Source organism: Ziziphus jujuba, chromosome 4 (genome assembly GCF_031755915.1).
Source record: "Ziziphus jujuba cultivar Dongzao chromosome 4, ASM3175591v1".
NCBI lineage: Eukaryota > Viridiplantae > Streptophyta > Magnoliopsida > Rosales > Rhamnaceae > Ziziphus > Ziziphus jujuba.
Window position 1 is genome coordinate 10629229 of NC_083382.1, and position 22796 is coordinate 10652024.

General features: G+C 30.4%; 1 protein-coding gene across 1 annotated transcript; it reads right to left on the bottom strand.

The window, feature by feature from the left end:
• Positions 1-18739: 18739 nt before the first annotated feature.
• Positions 18740-22411, bottom strand: LOC107416812 (membrane-associated progesterone-binding protein 4). The gene is made up of 8 exons (XM_048472846.2): positions 22108-22411; positions 21539-21615; positions 21280-21351; positions 20886-20923; positions 20073-20116; positions 19867-19913; positions 19377-19551; positions 18740-19171 (listed from the first exon to the last, which is right to left on the bottom strand). The coding sequence occupies exons 1-8, from the start codon at positions 22210-22212 to the stop codon at positions 19004-19006; spliced, it is 726 nt and encodes a 241-aa protein (XP_048328803.2). The 5' UTR covers positions 22213-22411; the 3' UTR covers positions 18740-19003.
• Between the last annotated feature and the right edge of the window lie 385 nt (positions 22412-22796).

Here is a 22796-nt window from a genome sequence, read left to right on the forward strand (position 1 = left end):
TTTTATAAAAATAATTTTCTATTACTAATTTTTTAAAAACAAAAAATACATCTTTAATAAAACAAAAATATAAAAATAAAAAAAAAATAAAAAAAATTTCGGGTTAATAGGTTAATTTTCGGGTTAACGGGTTAATAGGTTAGTTTTCGGGTTAATAGGTCAATTTCAGGTTAACGGGTTAATAGGTCAACACGACCCGTTAAAATAATCGTGTTAAACGGGTCGTGTCGTGTTGACCTATTTATAAACAGGTCGGGTTAGTGTTTTAGGTACCTGACACGATTAATAAATGGGTCGTGTTCGGGTTAGGCATTTTTGACCCGATTATTAAACGGGTTGACACGAACACGACCCACCAACCCGAATTGCCAGGTATACTCTGGTGAGAGTACTTCAAGGATGGATGATCTCCTGGGAAGTTTTCAACAAAAAATTCCATACTGAATGTGGTGGCTAAATTAGGGGACAATATCGACAGAAAATGACATGCCCACAAATAAAGGCAGAGTGTTACACCAAGACCCTTTTAATGCTGTTGACTTTAAAGTTCGAAAAAACTTCAAAGTTAAGCATGCTTGGGCAAGAGTAGTACTAGGGTGGTTGAACTCCTAAGAAACTTTGAATAAAAAATCTCACACACAGTGTTATAGCTAAATTGGAGACAATATTGATGGAGAGTAACAAGTCTGATGGTGGAGGTGAGATGTTATAAAGGGTGTCAAAGCTTATACCCGGCTGAAAGTGTGCTAGTTAGGACACTAGGTCCTAAAGAGGAAGGATTATGACGACCAGTATAGGTAGGTGCAAGAGGTACTGGTAGGCTATTTGGTATCGAATCCACATCGCTTGGTTGTGGAATAGTAGACGATTCAAATATAATAACAGCCACTCTCATAACGCCAATGCCTTTTTAGAGTGGTTGGAGAACTCCGAAGTTAAGCATGATCAGGTGAGAATAGCATTAGGGTGGATAACCTCCTAGGAAGCTCGGGAAGCTCTGAACAAAAAACTCCATAGTGGTGGCTAAATTAGGGACAAATCAGCAGAGTGTGATAGGTCCACCAATGAAGGTGGGTTATTACATCGTGAATTGGTTTTAAGCAATAAATTAAGCTCGTGAGTAGTTCATGAATAGCTCGAATCTCGAATTCATCATTTATATGTACTTATATAAAATAATATTATGAACTTAAGCATATTGAGTATTTATAATATATAAACAAAATTTTTAATAAATTAATTTTATAATAAAAATTTATAGAATAAATATAATTTAATAATTATTAATGCTAAAACTTTTATTTAAACAAACAAATATTCAAAATTTAAAATTTTTATAATGTAATGAGCAAAATCGATTTAACCTCGAGCTTTTCTTGAATAAGTTGAGCCGAGTTTAACCAAGTAATTTCAAAACTTTATGAGATTAAGTTAAGCTTGAAACTCCTAAAATCGTGTGAGCTGAGCTTGAAAATATCGTTACTCGGTTCATTTACACCCTTATAAGAGATTTACTAATATGTATATGGTGGTTATGATTACACATATAAATAAAAAAAAATTGTCATTGACTTGCTACTGCAAATATTAAAAACAAAAACTCTCCCAAGGATTTAAATGTCAGTATCAACAAAAAATGTTAAGGGTCTAATTTTATGGAAATATCAATAGAAATATCGATGTCGATAAAGACTTAGGAAAAATAATGGAAATTATGTATTTTTCATTTAAAACATATAATTTTGCTCATTAGAAATTTGAAATTACAAAACAACCTAATAATACACCAATTGAAATAATAATATTGGTAAAATATAACATAAATGACAAGATTATAGTTTATAATGGTAATGTAATTTGCACTGATGTAGATAAAACAATATAAAATTAAATTTTTTTTAATTTATAACATGGTTTAGATATAAATAAGTAATTATGTAATTTTTTTTTTAAATGTAAGAACATTTCTTTAGATGACATTTATTCTATTTAAATTTACTTGTTAAAATTTTACTAACCATATTTTTTATATTTTATAATTAAGTCAATCTATTATATTATTTATAATTTATTTGTATTTAAAAAAATTATATAATATCATCTTCTTAAAAAGGACTACAAAATCCTTCACTTTAAAAGGCCAATCCATATCATTTTAAGTCTAAAAATTAGAAGCCTATTCTTGTTTTGTTTTTTTCAGTTTTAAATCCGAAGCCCACAATTCATTTTTATTTTAAACTCCAAATAATGTAAAAAACCTTCTATGTCACCTGTAGATTGGTGACAAGTGGCATCCATCAGCATATTTTTAACTTTTCTTTTATGTGGTTTTTGATAAAACTACCTGTTAAAGTCAATTCCAAAAATATAAGTATAAATTTACAAATCCATAACTTTTGAACCATAGATCCAAATTAAGCATATTGCTAATCTACAGACTCATATCGATGAGCACTATACTATAGTATAGAAATCAAGGCTAGAATTTATACGTATAAAAAGTCAACCATAGCCTCGCTCGATCAGTCCGAGCCTCAACTTGATCTAACCATAACTTTCTAATATCAATTATAATTTCAACGTGCTACCAATCTACGAACTCGTAATGATGCGTACTTCACGATGATGCCCAAGTTAAAACAAAAAGCTAACCATGCCAAAAAGTCAACTATAGAATCCACTAGGTTAACCTCAATCAACTCCAGTCAAACTTGATCAAAATTTTAAATTTGGAGCGTTTTCCATGGTCAAGGTGTTATAGTATAGTTTAGAAGTACCATATAGTACCAATGTCTCTGTTCAATATTATATTATAGTATACATGTTTGCCACAATATTTATAGTATGCTAAGGGTCATGAAGTAGGTTCATCTCATAAATTCATTATTACCATGATACCTTTTGTACACTAAATGTAATGAGGCGAGTTCATCCCATAAATTTTTATTACTACGATGCTTTTAGGATGCTAACAGTCATGAGATGGGTTCATCCTACAGGTTTCTTTTATTTTACTATCCGATGGTGTTCGAGGAATACGTGCATCACATGATAGCACTAGGTATATCGTATAATACATTGTCTATATTTTTTAATACATTGTCAATTTTCTGATATTTATGGTTTTACTGCTTTTTTATAAATATTTATGAAATTATATTTATATTAATTTATGCTCAATAGTTAGTCATGAATAATTCAATTTGTAATATTTTAATGGTCATTAATTTATACTATTTAAGCTCTAGTTTTATAATATTTATTTAGGATACAAGTTGGATTTTGTGAAATGATTATTAAAGAAGATGTTTTCAAAAGATTTAAATAAGAGGTCTTGAAAGAAAGATTTACAAAGATAAAATATTATTTTCTTATTGTGTTATACCACTCACAGAGATGTCTTTATCTCACATTTTACTCAATTTTAAATCCATTCCCCTAGATCTAGACAGTTAGTAGATAGTCTACCTCATGTATCACTCGTTATTTGATATTTGATATTTGCATTTGTATATTAAGGTATTATTTGATATTTGCATTTGTTATTTGTCCATGATTGGGTAAGGTTTCATTGGACTTTTTTTTTCTTTTTTTCTTTTTTTTTTTTAAGATTGTCGGGTGAGATTTTCCTAGACAAGACCATTTTGAAATCTTGGGAAGGTTCCTAAAGTGGGTCCTATCAAGAGCTGCATCATTAAATATCAGATGATTTGTATATGACCAACTCAAAACATTATATCATGTGTAACACAAAAGAGTATTGTTGTTAAAAACCCACATCAAACTTAACCTTAGGTTCTCCCATTTCTTCAACATATTGCTACACTTATGGCCTATTTTATAAAAGGAAAAGTATTGAAGGAAATTGATTCCCAAGAATTAGTTTTTTGGGATTTAGTTTCCCAAGAATGAGTTTTCTTAAGATTTTTTTATAGCATTTGGTTGATTGTAAAAGAAAATAGAACTTATAAGTAATTAAATAAATTTGTCAATTAAAATTAAATGATAACTTTTATTTAAAAAAATACGTAAAACTAATTTTCTAGAAAATTTTAAAATAACACATTTTTGGAGGATTCACTTTCCATCTCAGTTTCCCATATTTTGAAATTTATTTTCTGTTGGGCCTATAAATTCTTCCTTTTAAAATTATCCAAACAATAGAAAATTGCACTTCTTTAGAAAATTTTAGATTTCCATTAATTTTATCATTACTCAAACATCCCATTAGAGTTTTAAAAATAAAACAAAGATTTGAAGGAATGATTCACTCTAGATTTCCATAGATGTAACAATATATGTATATATATATAACAGTTGATAAGAATAGAATGATAAGTAACCATGATAAACCTATACCTTAACCAATTTGATAAAATACATACAATAAAATAATAAAAGTAAATACATAAATAACAAGGTGATGAGGAAACTAATAAGATTACCAATATCCTAACACCCTTATCTTCTTCTTCATTAAATTCTTCAAAAAAAAAAATTTTTTTGTAAAACCCTTGCCTACGCATTGTATTTGACTATTAAAATTAATCATAAACATGATTGGAGCTTTTTCTAAGGGAATAACCATTTGACTTTATTAAAAAATAATTTCTTTTTGTTTTTTAAAGAAAATTTTTGTCTTTGAAAGTGACTCAAGAGTCGTTTGATGGAGCAGGGCAAGAATGGTTCAAGTTGTTCCAGAAAAGGAAAATTGAAAAAAAAAAAAAAGAATATGGTACATACATATTGTTAATTATAGTTAAATTATCATTTCTCTCAAAAACATAAACTAATGAAAGATAAACTATCACTTCTTTTATATTTCTTTTCTAACAATTATTATTATTATTTCATATTTTGCTAAAAGTATTCTTAATTTGTTATTTTGATTTACAACACTATATCCTGAATAAATAAATAAATTAAACTAAATTGTGTTAATTGTTCAGATCTTCACCAAGTTCCAAGCACCTCAAGTGGTTGAACAAAACTGGGAAGCTATCCGGGAAAAACTGGAAAGTTCTGCATGCAAAGAGCAGAGTGCTTATATAAATGACATCTTCACCAACAATACCTATGGATTCAAAGCAACTGTGACAATTGGCAATGCCGATCCTCCTCCAGTCATTGCAACAATTACTTTCGGTGGACTGCCTCCCCCAAATGCATGAAATGGTGCATATATAAATGACATTTTCAATAAATATAAATTATGAAAAATAAGAAGGTGTAAGGCAGTCATCCATAGTATATATATATATATATATATGGTGGGAATTTACATTTTGAGAATCAATAATCTCAAGGTTCACCTTGTGATATTGTACCTACTATAGCTACTTAATTATAGGATGACTTTCAAGAATAAAATGTAACCATAAATAAAATTATTGTGTGTCAAAAAGAAAAAAAGGAATAATTAATAAATTAAGCCGGGAGGCACCCATCTATATGTTTGCGATTAACCTCTGTATGTACTAGATTGAACCCTCCGACATCTCCACCGTAACTCCAAATCTAATCCGAAATCCCACATAATCATATTCGCAAAGTTCTACCCTTTTTTTTAATTTCTATTTCAACATCAAAAGTTTTAAAAAAAAATCATAAATTGTTTTTTTTTTTTCCACTTTGGACGAAATGTATTGGGAATTTTTATGAAAAATAAAGAAAATAAAAATAGGGAATAATAGAAATATAATTGAATTATTTACTTACTTTTGTTTCTAAGCAAAAAGTTCGTCCTTCTTGTTAGTGGACTTCACCAACTCTAGCTCCCTCTATTTACCACCAAGAAAAACAGGGGTCAGAAAACAGAGTGCTCTGTTTAAGCTTTTTCCTGGATTTTGGTTTCTGATATACAGAGTATTATAAGCTTACAATTTTTGGATACTTATAAATTTCATTTCTCTGTAGAACAATAAATTTCATTATAATAAAAATCACTCTATAGTATTAGTTGCAATTCAACTGCCGGCTAAAATGGTTTTATTTCGGTCTTAAATTATGCTTTTTTATTCATTACCATAGAAGTTGGGTTCGTAGATTGTTTGTTACTATAGCTCCAGCTCAAAAAGTATAGTAAGAAATTTTATTGGTTTAACAACCAAATTTTTTTTTTTTTTACCATAAATCTTAGTTACATATACTTTTTTTTTTTTAACCCCCCACAAACGTACACTTTCGATGACAATTTTTACATATATAATTAAGAGTTTTGTCACTATAGATTAAATTTCTTGTGGTGTTTTGGTCAAAATTTCTGATTCAGCTGAATACCAATTTATTAATGAGTAAGGAGGAATGCCCTAATTCAGAGATTTTGAGATACGTGTGTTATATGACATTAATGTGTGTTATATGACATTAAAATTTGGTCATGAACAATGATTAGTTCGTCCAAATGCAGAGGCAGGGATTTTGAGACAGTGCGGGCAAATTGTGAATGGCATTAGATTTACAAAAATTCTAAAAATTAATTACTCTACACTTTTTCAATTTGATAATGCAACAAAAAATTATTATCTAGTAATTATATAATTTAGTTTAATTATGACAAAAAAACTAATACATATCTTCATTTTCTTTAAGTAAATGCTTGTAGCAATATGAAAAATCACTTTTTGATTCAAAAAATAAAATTATACAATAACGTTAACTACAAATTTTATGATTTTTTAAAAGACTTATATATAATATAATAAAAAAAATGGTTAAGTTCAAAATAAAATGGGGATTAATTCTAGAAGATCTCAATAAAATGGGGATTAAGTATGGAAGATCCATAAAAATTTGTTTAGTTTCATTATAAGAAACATCTAAAAATAACAAAGTAGCTTGGTTCGGTTCTTAAAGATCTCAATCGGAGGCAAATTATCCTCTTAGGATTCTTTTCGCTGGCTGTTCTACCGAATAATATTTCCAACTTCAGATCTACTGCTGTCCATTGATATTCTGACAGTTTCATGTAAAAAGTCCAGTTAGATAATTTACCATCTTACCATTTACCCAAAATTTACCATCATAAACTCTACTACACTGACCTGATACAATCAGCCTTACCAAACCCAACTCTACGATTGGCCAGATAAAATTCCACCCATAGATTTTGTTGATGGAAGTTTCCAACTATACTTCTTAAAGCATCTAACATGTTGGACCCTTCGATTGCCAGGCACAGGACCCCACCTCCAGCATCTGCTAACATCTGCTAACATCTGCTAACATCTGCTTTGTTGGTATAACAATCTCCACACCAGTATAAAAGAAAGTTAGTTAAAATGACCGATTTACCTTAATTAATTTGAATTGTACCATAACTTGATAAAGTTAGGATATTTTAACTGGATTAAAACTATATATATATATATATATATATATATATATATTGATGATGGTGGATTCAAATTCAAATAATTATTCAAGAATATAGCGATTTGTACCATTAATCTGTCTTGGTAAACCAATAAATAGACTACTTAAAAGGTACAACAAGTATATTTTGTAAATATTTTAGATGAAAGTTGAAAATACCTATGTATTAAAAATTTATATGATGATACATAAATCTTCTTTCTTGTCACAAATATGTATCTAAATCCTTCGTTCCTAAATATATATCCTTTGCCAAACCTTTCCAATAAAAAATGTCATGTCATTTCAAATAAATTTTACAAATTTTGCCATCAGTCGCATCCATCGTCTTCCCTTAATGTTTATTTTATTTTAAACCCTAAAATGCTCTCTCCTTTTACATTTAATTGTGGAGCCATCTTACCTTTGTAAATGTTGGATTAGGATCCTTTGTTTCCATTTTTCTTTCTCTAATTTTGTCCCTTCATTTAAAATAGGACACATCATTTAGAATTCCAATTCATCTTTCTATTAACACCTTCTTCCTTTTTTTCCTAACTTTATTAACTCTCTTCTTATCTTTACTTCCTTTTCATTCCATCTTTGTCCATATCATCAGTTACAACAAGCCTTTCTCAAATGCTGCTAGGGCCCACAATATTAAATGAGAAAATTTATTTATTTATTTTTATTAATATTTTTTTATGAATCCCAACTTCAATGGTTAAACAAACAAAGTAATTGGAAAACAAGAGGCAATAACTCTACCTTTCAGTTGGCTTGTACGGGCCTAAACTTTAAATTAGTGGGTTGAAACCTAGAAAAGCTCATAGAATTTTTGGATGCAATCCAACTTAAGAATATCGCCATCGATTAATCGATGACATTTTCGAGGGTTTTCAAAGGATTTGTAAAATTAGTATAGGATTAGATCTTATGTCGATATTTTAGTTAACAATGTTAGAATATCATATCCCTATGCTATGATCTTCCACCAAGTGGATGTGGAGCTGTTGAAGAAATTGATCAAGCTAAATATTGAAGGCTCTATGAACTTTATTGAAAATAAGCTTGGTATACATTATTGGGCCCATTTTCTACTAGTTAAAGCTTTTAGGATAGACAATGTTTTAGCATGGTATCAGAAACCTTGGTGACTGAAAGGTCTTGTGTTCGATCTTTGGTAACCAATTTGCATTTGTATTTATGTTGAATTATTATTTAGGTTAGTTCATTATTTGGCATTTGTAAAGCCCAATTTATTCTCCCTCTTAATGAGCTTACACATAAATGGGTGTATTGAAAATAAGCCAAACTTTACAGATGAGTGGGTGTTGAATTGTTATTTACAATTTTTGGCACATGTAAAACTCAATTTCTTCCCCCTTTTGATGGGCTTACATATTAGTGAATGTATTGAAAATAAGCTTGATATACATTTTTAAGTGAATTTCCTATTAGCTTAGCTTACACATGAGTGGGTGTATCAAAATGTTAAATTATTATTTAGGTTGCCTGCCTGAATTATTGTTTGTATTATTTGGCACATATAAAGCCCAATTTGTTCTCCCTCTTAATGGGCTTACACATAAATGGGTGTATTGAAAATAAACCTGAAATATTGTTGCCCAATTTCCTATTAACTTGGGCTTTCATATGAATGGGTGTTGTTATTTACATTGTTTAGCACATGTAAAACTCAATTTCTTCTCCCCTTTGATAAGCTTACACATGAGTGGATGTATTGAAAATAAGCTTGATATATATTGTTGAGTGAATTTCCTATTAGCTTAGCTTACACATGAGTGGGTGTATTAAAATGTTGAATTATTATTTAGGTTGCCTGAATTGTTGCTTGTATTATTTGGCACATATAACACCTAATTTGTTCCCCCTCTTAATGGGCTTACACATAAGTGGATGTATTAAAAATAAGCTTGAAACATTGTTGGCCAATTTCATATTAGCTTGAGCTTACACATGAGTGGGTGTTGTTATTTATATTGTTTAGCACATATAATGCCCAATTTCTTCTCCTCTTTGATAAGCTTACGCATGAGTGGATGTATTGAAAATAAGTTTGATATACATTGTTGAACGAATTACCTATTAGCTTAGCTTATACATGAGTAGGTCTATTAAAGTGTTGAACTATTATTTAGGTTGACTGAATTGTTGATTGTATTGTTTAGCACGTATAAAACCTGATTTATTCCCCCTCTTAATGGGCTTGCCCAATTTATTCTCCCTTTTAATGGGCTTACATATGAGTGGGTTTATTAAAATAAGCTTGAAATATTGTTGGCCAATTTCCTATTAGTTTGAGCTCACACACGAGTGGGTGTTAAGTTGTTGTTTGCATTTTTTGGCACATATAAAATCCAAGTTCTTCTCCCTCTTCATAGTATTCTCCCTCTTGATGGGTGTACACATAAGTGAGTGTATTGAACTTACATATGAGTGGACGTATTGGAAATAAGCTTAATAAATATTGTTAGGCCAATTTTCTATTAGCTTGGGCTTACACATGGTGGGTGTTGAGCTGTTGTTTATATTGTTTGGCATACATAAAGCCCAATTTCTTCTCCCTCTTAATGGGTTCAAACATGAGTGCGTGCATTGAAAATAAAATTAATATACATTGTTGATCAATTTTCTATTAGCCTACCTTACACATGAATGGATTTAAGGTTGGTTGAATTGTTATTTGCGTTGTTTGACACGTGTAAAGCCAAATTCATTCTCCCTCCTAATGGACTTACACATGAGTGGGTGTATTGAAAATAAGCTAAATATACATCGTTGGCTAATTTCCTATTAGCTTGGGCTAATACATGAGTGGATTTTGAATTGTTGTTTGCATTTTTTGGCACATATAAAGCCCAATTTTTTCTCCTTCTTAACGAGCTTACACATGAGTGGGTGTATTAAAAATAAGTTTGATATATATTGTTAGGCCAATTTCTTATTAGCATGGGTTTACACATGAGTAGGTATATTAAAAATAAGCTTAATATAAATTGTTGGACTAATTTCCTATTAGCTTGGGATAGAGAGTATTTTAACAAACTTCAACACCACAAATATTAGTTGGCCAATTTTCTAGTTGTTTAAGCTTTCAGGATAAACAGTGTTTTAACAAACTTTAACACTATGAAGATTAGTCAAGCTTTTGTACCTAAATGCCTTAGAAAAAGCAATACGCAATTATTGAATATCAGCTCCGTTTAAGTTTTTATTGTTAAAATTTGTGGTGTGCAAGAAAAAGGTAAAAGTAGGGTTTGGATTTTTTTTTTTTTTAAAAATGTGTAAGATTTCTTTCATTTAATATGGTGGATCCAAAAAAAAAAAAAAAAAGGAAAAAATTGAGAAAAGCTTGTTGAAATTGATGATGTTGCATTATTTGACATGTGTAAAACCCAATTTTTTCTCTCTTTTAATGGGCTTACACATGATGTGGTGTATTCAAAATAAACTTCATATACATTATTGGGCCAATTTTCTAGTAGCTTAAGCTTTTGAGATAGACGTTGTTTTAATGAACTTCAACACCACAAAGATTACTCAAGCTTTTGTACCAAAATGCTTTAAAAAAAGCAACATACAATTATTGAATATCGGCTTTGTTTGAGTCTTAATTGTCAAAATCTTTGTATACAAGAAAGAAGGTAGAGGTAGGGTCTGGATATTTTTTTTAAAAAAAATGTGTAAAATTGTTTCATTTAATATGGTGGATCCCAAAAAACAAAAAACAAAAAACAAAAAACAAAAAACAAAAAAAAAAAGCCAAAAATTAAGAAATGCTTGTTGAAATTGATGATGTTTGCATTGTTTGGCATGTGTAAATCCTAATTTCTTCTCCTTTTTAATGGGCTTACACTAGGGGGTGTATTGAAAATAAGCTTACTATACATTATTGGACCAATCTTCTATTAGCTTAGGCTTTTGGGATAAAAGGTGTTTTAACAAACTTCAACACCACAAAGATTAGTCAAGCTTTTTGTACCTAAATGCTCTAGAAAAAGCAATACACAATTATTGAATATCAGCTCCGTTTGAGTCTTAGTTGTCAAAACCTCTGGTGTGCAAGAAAGAAGGCAGAGGTCGGGTTTGGATATTTAAAAAAAAATATATATATATATATATATATATATATAAGATTTCTTTCATTTAATATGGTGGATAAAAAAAAAAAGCCAAAAATTGAGAAAAACTTGTTGAAATTGATGATGTTTATGTAACACCCCATCCTAAAATACATCGAAAATTTCTCAAGTTGACCAAAGTTGACCAGGTTTGATCGGGTTTGACCATGTTGACCGAGAAGGGTCAAACTTTGACTTTTTGACTCGGCACGAATTCTAGGTTGACCAAGACACCGTCGCAAAGTACGTATCGACCCGAGTTCGTAGACTAGTAGCACGATGAAAACGGAGTTACAGTTTGAAAGTTATGGGTAAAACAAGTTGAGGTCCAAATTGTCCGAGGATGCTGAGTTGACTTTTTATTGTTGTAGAAATGAGCTTTGACTCATGTACGGTTGTGAAGTACTTATTGATACGAGTCCATAGACTAGTAGCATGCCTGATTTGGATATTTCAGTAAAAAGTTATAGACCTGCAAAATTTTTCAAATACCGTATTATTTTAATATTATTTTTAAACATATGAACAGTTTGTGCCACGTGTAACATTATGAAATATGCCATGTGTCACAAAAAGAAAATGCCACATGTCAGCCATAATTAAATACTACATTATTTTATATTATATTATTATTTTAATATTATTTTCTATGTATTTATTTATTTATATCTTTTCTTTTCTTTTTCTTTTTCCATTTTTTTCTCCCCCACGGGCTTTTTCTTCCTTCTTCTTCCTTCTTCTTCTTCTTCCTTCTCTCCTCCTCCCTCTCAGCCCCACCTTGGTTTCTCCATTTCCGACCGCCAGAAGGCCACACGCACCGGTCACCATCGAGAAATATTTTGATTTCAAGAATTTTATGGCTATGGGATTTTGTTAATAATTATTAAATTTTATTACTGGAATATTGTGTAATTAGAAATGCTTTCATGTGAATTTTAATATATGTTTAATATTTGAAAAAATTTCTATTTAAGTTTACAATGCCGATTTATGATGGTTTTAATATATGTGTTGTTGCTAAAAATATATTTGGGATTTTAAAGGAATTATGGTTTAAGATTTTTAATTAATTATTGTTGAGTTTGATGTTGATTTTATGATACATAATAAATGCATTTACATGATTTTAAGAATATATGAATTTCATGTGGCTTTAATATTATTTTTGGTATGATTTGATTTTAAAGATTTCAAGAAAAATATTAATTTAAGTTATGATGCTTTCAAAATATATATTTATGCACTTGAAATATTATCTGGTGGATTTTATAATATGGCAAAAATTATATATTATCGATGGATTATGCTGGTGATATTAAAGAAAAATGTGGGATTGTGAATTGGAAAAGTAGTATAATTCCCACGATGAATTTTGGAAAACTTGGTATTTTAATAATTAATATAGTAATTGATTTTAGAAGCACTCATATAGTACTGGTGTTCTGTACTGTATATGTGGATAAGTGTGCAGATTGTAATGTCTCCCGTGAGTTGCCATCGAACCAAGGGCAGGCAAGTTTGATATTGGCCATAGCCGCTCCCCTCCATGGCCGGGATGACGGTTTAAGCAGCAGCGCTGTCGGGACGCCGAAGCGACCGTATACAAGTTTCTCTTTTTAACCTCCCGCCAGACGATGCTCAGGACACTGGGTATCGTAGGGCATCACTAATATATAGTGTGGTACGTCAAGTATTTTTCAGATATAAATTTCAAATTCCAAAGTTTTAAAATCGTATTTAAATTAAATATATTTAATTTGTTTTATCACCTATTTCCAATTAGTATTTCTCTAAAATGTGTTTATTCATATTTTATGTCAATTATTTTAAAGCAATATTTCTAAAATGCATTTTACCTTGATTTTTACTATTTAAATGGATTTGGTGTTTTAAAATAAATTCTTTTATATTTTTACCCTTTATTTCAAATAGATGATTAATTTGATATAAGTATTTCCTTTATTAATTAAATGATTTATTCTACTTATTTTAGATTGATTGTTTAAATGTATTTTACCATGTTTTTATTATTTGTTTTAATTTGAGATTTTAACATGAATTTTATTTATATTTCATAATCTATTTCAAGTTGAAGTTTAAAATTAATTAAAAGGTTTCTTTGATTATTCCATGGATTTAACTACCAAATTTTATAATTTATATTTAAGTTTATTTTTGTTTTATGCCAAATTCCTTCAATCCAAGTTTATTTATGATTTTATTTATTTTATGTAATGATATCTTATTCTAAATTTAATAGTTGGTTTTTAAAGTGTTTCCAATGCAAACTTTTGAGTTTTACATTAATATTTATATTTTATGTGCATTCTAAATTATTGCATTCCATTTAATTTAATATTTCCTTGATTATTTTTAACGTAAATTATTTATAACATTTTGTGTACAATTTAATAATTATTATTAAAATTATTCTTGTTTCTTATTATATATTCTAGATCTTTAATTTAATATATTTTATTTATAATTTATTTAATTCATTATTCCTTGATTTTTGGGATACAATTATTGGGTTTTGTGAAAATGTTTTAAAAAGGAAAACTTTTCCAACTGAGTGAACTGTGAGGGTTTTGAAAGAAAACAATATTTCAACTACTTATTATTTATTTGATTATTTATTATTATTAATTAATCAAGTTCATTTTATCGTATTATTATTATTATTATTATTATTATAAGTGTGTCGTAGTTAGGGTCACTCACTAATATAATTAGCATCTCATATTTTTAAATTTCATTCCCCTAGATCCAGGGTAGTAGGCGTTGATCGTCCAGAGGCGAACTCGACGTCTTTGTTCATTGCTGAAAGTTCACGAAGCTTTCCCTTCTTTTGCTCCCTACCTTGTATTATTCATTTTATCTTTTGTTGTATTAAATTTCATATTTAACTGTATCTTGGTAAAGCTCTGTATACTGTATTGGACATTTATTTATTAACTATGCACTGATTTTCTATTATTCTTTTGAAGTGCTGCAAATTTGTGAAATTAAATTGTAGTAAGATAGGATGAATAAGATGGTATATATAGAAGTGTGTTTTCAATGCAGGAAATTTGTGATAAGTCCAATCTTAAAGGGAGGGTTTGTCAGATTTTCCATTGAAGGATCTCGTAGGGTTTCCCTAGGATCAGGGCTTATCTAGGGTTCTAGTGAGGGATCTTGAACCGGTCATGACATTTACATTGTTTGGCACGTGTAAAGCCCAATTTCTTCCCCCTCTTAATGGGCTTAAATATGAGTATGTGTATCGAAAAGAAGCCTGATATACATTGTTGGGCCAATTTCCTTGTAACTTAAGCTTTTAGGATAGATGGTGTTTTAACAAAATTCAACACCACAAAGATTAGTCAAGCTTTTACACCTAAATGCTTTATAAAAAACAACACACAACTATTGAATATCGGCTTTGTTTGAGTCTTGATTGTTAAAAATCTAGGGTGTGCAAGAAAGAAAGCAGTGGTAGGGTTTGGATATCAAAAAAAGTGTACAAATTTTTTTTCATTTAATATGGTGGATCCAAAAAAAAAAAAAAAGCCAAAAATTGAGAAAAGCTTGTTGAAATTGATGATGTGGACAAGGGTGAAACAAGAATAAAGCGGAGTTATAAAAAAGAGCTAATAGAAAAATGAGTTGGAATTTTAAATTATGTCTCATATTTTAAGTGGTGGGACAAGATTGGAGATAGGAAAATGGAGACAGAGAATCCAGGCTCCCTATTTAATAGATATGTGAAATGGTTTGAAGATAGAATTTAATTTCTTCTCCCTTCAAATGGGTTTACAAATGAGGATGTGTATTAAAAATAAGTTTGATATATATTATCATGCTCATTTCCTGTTAGTATAAGTTTTTAGGATAAACAGTATTTTAAAAACAAACCTCAATATCACAAAAATTAGTCAAGCTTTTATACCTAAATGCTTTAGAAAAAGCAATATGCAATTATTGAATATTGGCTCTATTTGAGTCTTGATTGTTAAAATCTGGGTGTGCAAGAAAGATGGCGGATGGAGGACTTGGATATTAAAAAAAAAAAAAATGTGTAAAATTTCTTTCATTTAATATGGTGGATCCAAAAAAAATAAAAAAAGTCAAAAATTGAAAAAAGCTTGTTGAAATTGATGATGTAGACAAGGTTGAAATAGAAATGAAGCAGAGTTAGAAAAAAGAGCTAACAGGAAAATGAGTTGGGATTTTAAATAATATGTCATATTTTAAGTGGTGGGATGGGATTGGAGATAGAAAAATAAAGAGAAAGGATTGATGCCCCCCTGTTTAATAGATAGGTGAGAAAAATAGTTTGAAATTGGTTTTAAGCAAGCATTTTGTGGTGTTGAGACTTAGGCATGGTTAAATTTAGAGTAAGAACCAATTAATGATTTGAACCAAAGGGTGCATATTTATTGTCTTAGATATATGGGTCGATGTTATGAAAATATGACAAAAACAATAGTAATAGAAGAACGAGAGTAGAAACAAAACACATAGAGATTTATGTGGAAAATCATTGACCGAAAAAAACCATGTGCAGCGAGAAGCAAAACCTTTTTCGAAAAATTGGTACAAAAGTTGAGCAAATAAAGTGACCACTAAACTCCATACAACCAACAAAACCCCAAAAGCATAAACATACAGTACGAAATAAACCTAAAACCGAACCGGGTCAAAAACAGATCAGATCGGTTTGTCACCCCCCAAAAATTCCACAAAATAAATTTCATCAACTGGTTTATTGGTTTCTGAACCCATATCCAATCGGCGGTAGAGTACTAATGATTTAGAGGATGTAGAATTTCTCAAGAGTCTAAGCTTTAATGCTTATATGAAAGGTGTTCCGTAGTATGAGACATACAAATACATATTCTGAGATGGGGATATGCATGATCTCCATGACTGTGATGCTAGATATATTTTCCAATTTCACTGAATCCCATTTACTAGCTCCAAGATACAGATCAAATACCAGTAAAGTCTTCTTTGGAATCGTTTAATTTCCATACATGAAACTTGCTCTGATAAGATATCTGTTACCTAATTTGCCTTGTGCAGGCTTAAGCGTGTAGCAGTTTTGGGTTCCATCAGGGAAACTTCTAGCATTCCCAAGCTACTGTTCAAGGTGTTATCAGTATTGTACTGCAATGATATACTTTTGCTGACACAAGTTGGATGAAGATTGAATCTGAAATGTAGTTTAAAACTATTGTGTTGTCAGTGTAGCTAGCTTTCTCTGCTTTCCCACAATCAACTTTGATGAAACCTGACAAAAGAAAAAGACATTGAAGTAAATTCTATACAATTTCATGCAAATCAATATTGATATTAATCAATGAAATTCTCTATATATTAGTCTCAAACCAGATTAAGCTTGGGCATGAACTAGAGCTTTGAAGGCTATATCATCAAAATATGCAAAGAGGATGTACTTTAACATCTCCATCATCCTTTTCAGTCTATTTCACTTTTCGATTCAAGATAAGCAAGGAAGAATACCGTCATCTTATAAATCATATCTTTTTCTGAACTACTACAACAGAAAGCATTGTATAATGATTTTAAAATATTTCAGCATTATAGTCGATTGCTTTGAAATCTATGAAGATGAAGAAAACAATATTAATTATTAAAAAAAATAAAAATAAATAAAAATAAAAATAAAAAAATAAAAAAATAAAAAAAACATTTGCTGAGGTGTTTTCATCCTTTCAAGGATATCATCAACTTGGTTTTTGTTAAGTTGCTAAAATATTTCAACTCCAAATGCTTCCACAAGTAAGCGTGAGAATGTGACTTGTAGTGCTTTTCAGAACATCTTGACTTAGCTCAACTTGCAATGAAGTCGTCCCTGTTCTTTTACTTTCTGCATGCCGTAATTTTCGTATTTACAATGGAAAGTTAACTGCAAATTTCCTCAAGTACAGCTGATCAAGAAATACAAAATTTTATATGGCACTAACCATTTATAGAGACGATGGAACACATTTTTTTAGTCATGGTGGCAAAGTTGACAAAGGGCTATACCCTACTTGGGAATGGAACTGAAAACAAATTGATTATTAAGCTTCTGAGATCGGTGATAAGCTTTTGATATTAGTGGTAACTTAACACCTTTTTAATGTAATAATTCGTGTGCTTTTGCAATTAGAGTTATTCAAAATTGCTAAGCATTAGCTATACTTCTCATCCTCCGTCAATCACTGGTTTAAGTAAAGCCGTTTGATGTCAATAGAGCTGGAAGCTCACTTCCATATATCAACCCCTTTTATCATTGACCAGAACTTGTCTGTTCTATAATACAATAACAATAATAATAATAGTAATAATTAAGGAAACAACAAAAAGCATAAAAGAGAGCAATAATTGTTTAGTTAGGAGAACATGATACTAGAAGATGCTTTTTACATAATTAGAGAGGAGAATTCAAGTATGAATTAATCATAGTTTCAAGAGATCTCCATCCACTTCCTGGAACTAGCTAGTATTCATTTCTTCACTCTATGGTTGTGCTCATTGAAACTTAAAATTGGCATAGAAGCCTTTGTATTTAATTATATGCATGATCTTTCCTAGAAAATATAATAAGGGTCAAGATCCTTCATTTCTCCAAGAGCCGGTGATGCTGACTTTTTAAGGGCTTGCAGCTGCTGCAGATGGTCTGACTAGGTCTTTTGTATGAAAACCACGTCTAATTATATCTAATCCAATGCAAAAGAATCATTTCCATAACTGTAACTTTAAACGGGGTTTTTTTATTATTATTATTATTTTTTTCTAATTATCCAATTTCTTGACTTGTAGTTGAACCCCTTTTTGCGCCCCCCCCCCCCCCCCCCCCGGTAAACACAAGTCATTGACTGATTTTACGGGTCAGCAACACAATATAATAAAACCAATTTACCAGATTTGGTTGAATATTTAAAAAAAAAAAATTCTTAAAATACTATTTAAATTTGTAAGCAAATAAATCTTTATTAGTATGGAAAAGATTCCAAATGCTGCTAAGCATGGAGCACTTTTATATAGGATTGGAAATGGTTCTTACTACTACTATTATACCAACTCTTTTACCTAACACTTTATATACCAACTGATATAGAACTAAGTAAACGATTGAAAAATTAACATAAACTAAATACATTAATTAAATACATTAATTGATAAATAAACCCAAGCAAGCCAGTAAAACAACATCAAATCGGTTGGTATCCTAAAACTTGGTAAACGAATTGGCGCCCTAAATAATTGTAACCAATCATATTGCCATAAACCAAGGTTAAACAAATTATCCCGCTAAAATATCATATATGTTAAAATTATAGAAGATAAATACAAATGGGTAATTACAAAAATCATCCAATGCAGAATAGAGGGCAGTTTTTAAACTAGACATATTGCATCATGTTTCTATCTTCATCTTCATCCGAAATCTTTTTTCTTTATTTTTTTCCCCCAATGTGAATGAATGTGTCGAGAATTTAACAAGATCTTTTCTATACTCGGCAAGTCTTGGCAAGGTAATCACATCCTTCGTAGACTTCCAACCCTGGCTGGTCAAGTTGATCTTGTCTAAAACAGGCACATCTCTTGCTCATCTTTCCAGTCAATGCAATTTCTAGAGGCCTCTGAACTAACCTCGGGAAGCCATCATCACACCAGACCTAACCAAAACAATCCAAATCTGAGAAGCTGGCCACGTTAAAGTGTGCAGATAGCCATTATCATCCTACGCTATGTGGAAAATTTTCAAATCTTGTCTCCATTTCATGTGACAAGATGGATACAAATCCATTACTAACCAAACATTGCGAACAGGTGGAAATTGAACATATGATATAACAGCACAAAATTTACATATAGAAATACCTCTCCACCATCATCCTGGCTCCATCTTGAATTGCAACTAGGTTGCTTAGCTTCTTCACTCTTCTGTTTCTCCAAAAGCTGTGAACCTCTTCTTGCCTTTGCTTCAGCTCCTTTCAAGTATTTTGTGGGATTTCCATCGCTATCATAGTAGCGACCCAAAAGTTTACCAACAAATCTGACAATTAGGAGACGAGACAGTAGTTACTAAGGATTGTAAACATTCAACAAAAGTAATAACTGCATGGTAAACTTAACTCTACGAGTGTAAAAATATCATATAAAAGAGGATTAAAAATGCTCTTATACGATTGAAAAAAATTAAAGAACACCACTGGCTACATCCTTCCAGACAAAAGTGCAGTTGGCTATCAGCAGGAGCTTCTTGTAAATACAATCACAGAATTCCAAACTGATTAAAGCTTTCAAAATTCCACTAATTATGCATCCAACAGAAGGAGGGAAAACAAAAGGATAGCTCAGTGAAGCTCACGTGTAGGTCCGAAAGTAGAAATCTCTCCATTCAACAACACTCTTAACCTGAAAGCAGACAGCAAGTACAGTTCAGCACCATTGCCCATCAATTATTGCAAATGAACACAAAAAGTAAAACTGTTTTCCATTTCACCATTGTCAACAAGTTAATGAATGAAAAAGATATTTTATTAGAGCTTGTGACAAAAAGCCAAAAATCATTACCTCGGTGCTGGATAATCCCTGCAATGAGTCAGTGAGGCCATCTCCTGTGTTAAGAGTGAACCAAACAATCACGACAGATGTAAAAGTTTGAAGATGAAAATCTTTTTTGGGCTGCAAGAATTTTTCTCAGATTAATCACTAATATAGTGTCCTCATTCTAAATTCTAATTGCAAAGAGAGGCACAAGTAAAGCAGTGGATTGTGGTTATAAAGTAAGACAAGCAAATTAATTGACAGGTAAGTTGAAAGAAATTTATTCACCTTTCCCTTGGGCATAAATGACACTTGTTAAGTTAGCATCTAAGAAGTTGCCAACATCCTAACCAACAAAGTCTCTTAGCATTGTACCTAAAGGTCAAAATTCTGTAAATGAAATTCCCCCTTCACCATGGACAGTAGATTAGACCATCGAAGAGACTTCTCACCATGTTTCCTACACAACTTCAATTGATAGATTTATCCTATTTGTAAGCCTAAAATTTAAAAAAGCAAAGAAAATGCATAGACCAAGAAAACTCAAGGCCATGTTTTATTGGACATATCATCCTACAAATGCTTCCAGACAACAAAAATTATTGCATGGCTTTAACGATCTCAAGTATATTTTACCAAGAAGCTTGAGGCAGCTCCAGCTTTGCAATTTCGGTAAAATTATTATCTGGTAACTTTAGACAAATTACATCTACAGAAAATAAGAAAAGTGGAAACTAAGACTTAGAAATTTCAATGCAAAGATTACTCAGTAAATTTTAAACTTTAAGCCTAGTGTCAATATGGTTTAACAAGAAAGAAATAACAATGGACCACTTTTACCTGTAAAGTTTCCTGAAACAAACGCACGGGAAGCATCTCTGAATTACATTGGCATAAGAAGGCAAAACAGCAGTTAGTATAGGAAAGGAAACTAAACCAACAATGAAGTAAAACAAGGAAGCACACAATGGTAAAATGTGAAATCGTACATAACGTAAAAGATAATACTATGTTATTTAAGAAATTATTTTCATTTTTTTCACAAAAGCCATAGTGACCAATATATGAATAAATGTTTCAAAAAGAGAATTAGTCATAAAGTTCATAATTAAACTTTTCGTAGATAAAAGGAGTAAGGTTCAAGTGTCGGCTAAACATATTGTTTATAGAAAATCTGGGAATCATTAATTATACTGTAGTAACAAATATAACTAGGGAATCAAAAAGAGCAAACCTTCCAGAAAAATGGTTGTAACCCCCTCCCATGCCATAATGAGATTTTCCTTTTGTTACATCAAAGACAGATCTGTTTCAGAAATACAGAGTATTTGTACTTTAGATTCAGTGATATACACCTATTAAGGCAGTGGGAAAGAGGAATAAATCAATTAGAGCATGTATATCTACATAGCAATTTTATATATATATATATATATATATATGTAAACCCACGAACATAGACAAAGGGATAAAAAAAAAAAAAAACAGAATACCCAAGAATTCCTAAGAGGATTGGTAGGCCTTCATCAGTTCCATTGTACAAAGCCAGTTCTTCAGCACTGAACAATCTCTATGAAATGCAAGCAATTGCAATTTTAAATTATAATTCTATAATAGTCATAACACAGCCAAGACATATTCAATATTTGATTGCTATTTTCATTTTGATTTAAATTAATTTCCATAAAATAATTTCTCCAGAGAGTCAATTCAGCTTATGAATCACCATTGACTGTTCACAAAAACAACATTCTTTTCTTGTACCAAAAATTTCTTTCAAAGTTGAAATAGCAAATTCTGTTTTAGTTCCCAATATCACCAAATTCAAGATCAAAATCATTATTTAAAAATAAATAAATAAATGAAAAAAGAAAACCTAGCCCCACTCTCAGAGAGAGAGAGAGAGAGAGAAGAAAAAAAAAAAGAAAAAGAGTTAGACATTTCCCATTTGCTTGGGATCCCAGAAAACTAAAACCCACATCAAGCCAAGCTTACTACAATATTGCACATAGATATTAATAATGATTTAAAAATAAAAATAAAAATACAGTGAGTCTCTAACCTGTTGAGGTTGGGGTTTAATATAAAAGGTGAAGAGGAAGGCGATGAGAGTAACAAAAACAGCAATTCCTACAAACGACGACGTTGCGAAGAGCTTCAACGCCATTTTCAGTCTTTTCCTTTTTGTGTTGAGCTTCGAAGCGCGCTGTAAAACAGTCAACGCGCACACGAGTACGGTAAAGGCTTTCCCATCCAAATTGTGAGAAAGTGAGAGAGAGCACAGAGACAGACTTCAACACCTACTTTCGTTGTATAGTAATTATTGATAGCGTTACAGATTTCCTCGTATTGTATTACTCGTAGCGGTATAGATTTCCTCTATGTCCAAAACAGAAAAATAAAACAAATACATTTCCTTAAAAATCTAATTATAAACTTTATAAAATGTTCTTTGTTTTTAGAAAAACAAATGCATAATATTCGAGAGTTTTTAGTAGCATCTATGCTCCTTAATTATTAAATTTTTGTATTTTGTTCCTTTTTTTTTATACACTTTGATCTTCAAATTTGAAAAGAAAAAAAAATTAAAGTTTTAAGATCAAAATGTTAAAAATATAATAATTGAGAGTATTAATGTTAAATACCTAAAAAAAAAAAGGTAAAATATTTTATTTTTGCAGATAATATTTAGTGCCTAAAAATAATATTACTAAAATGTATCATATATTTCCTTTTGGAAATTTTAACGAG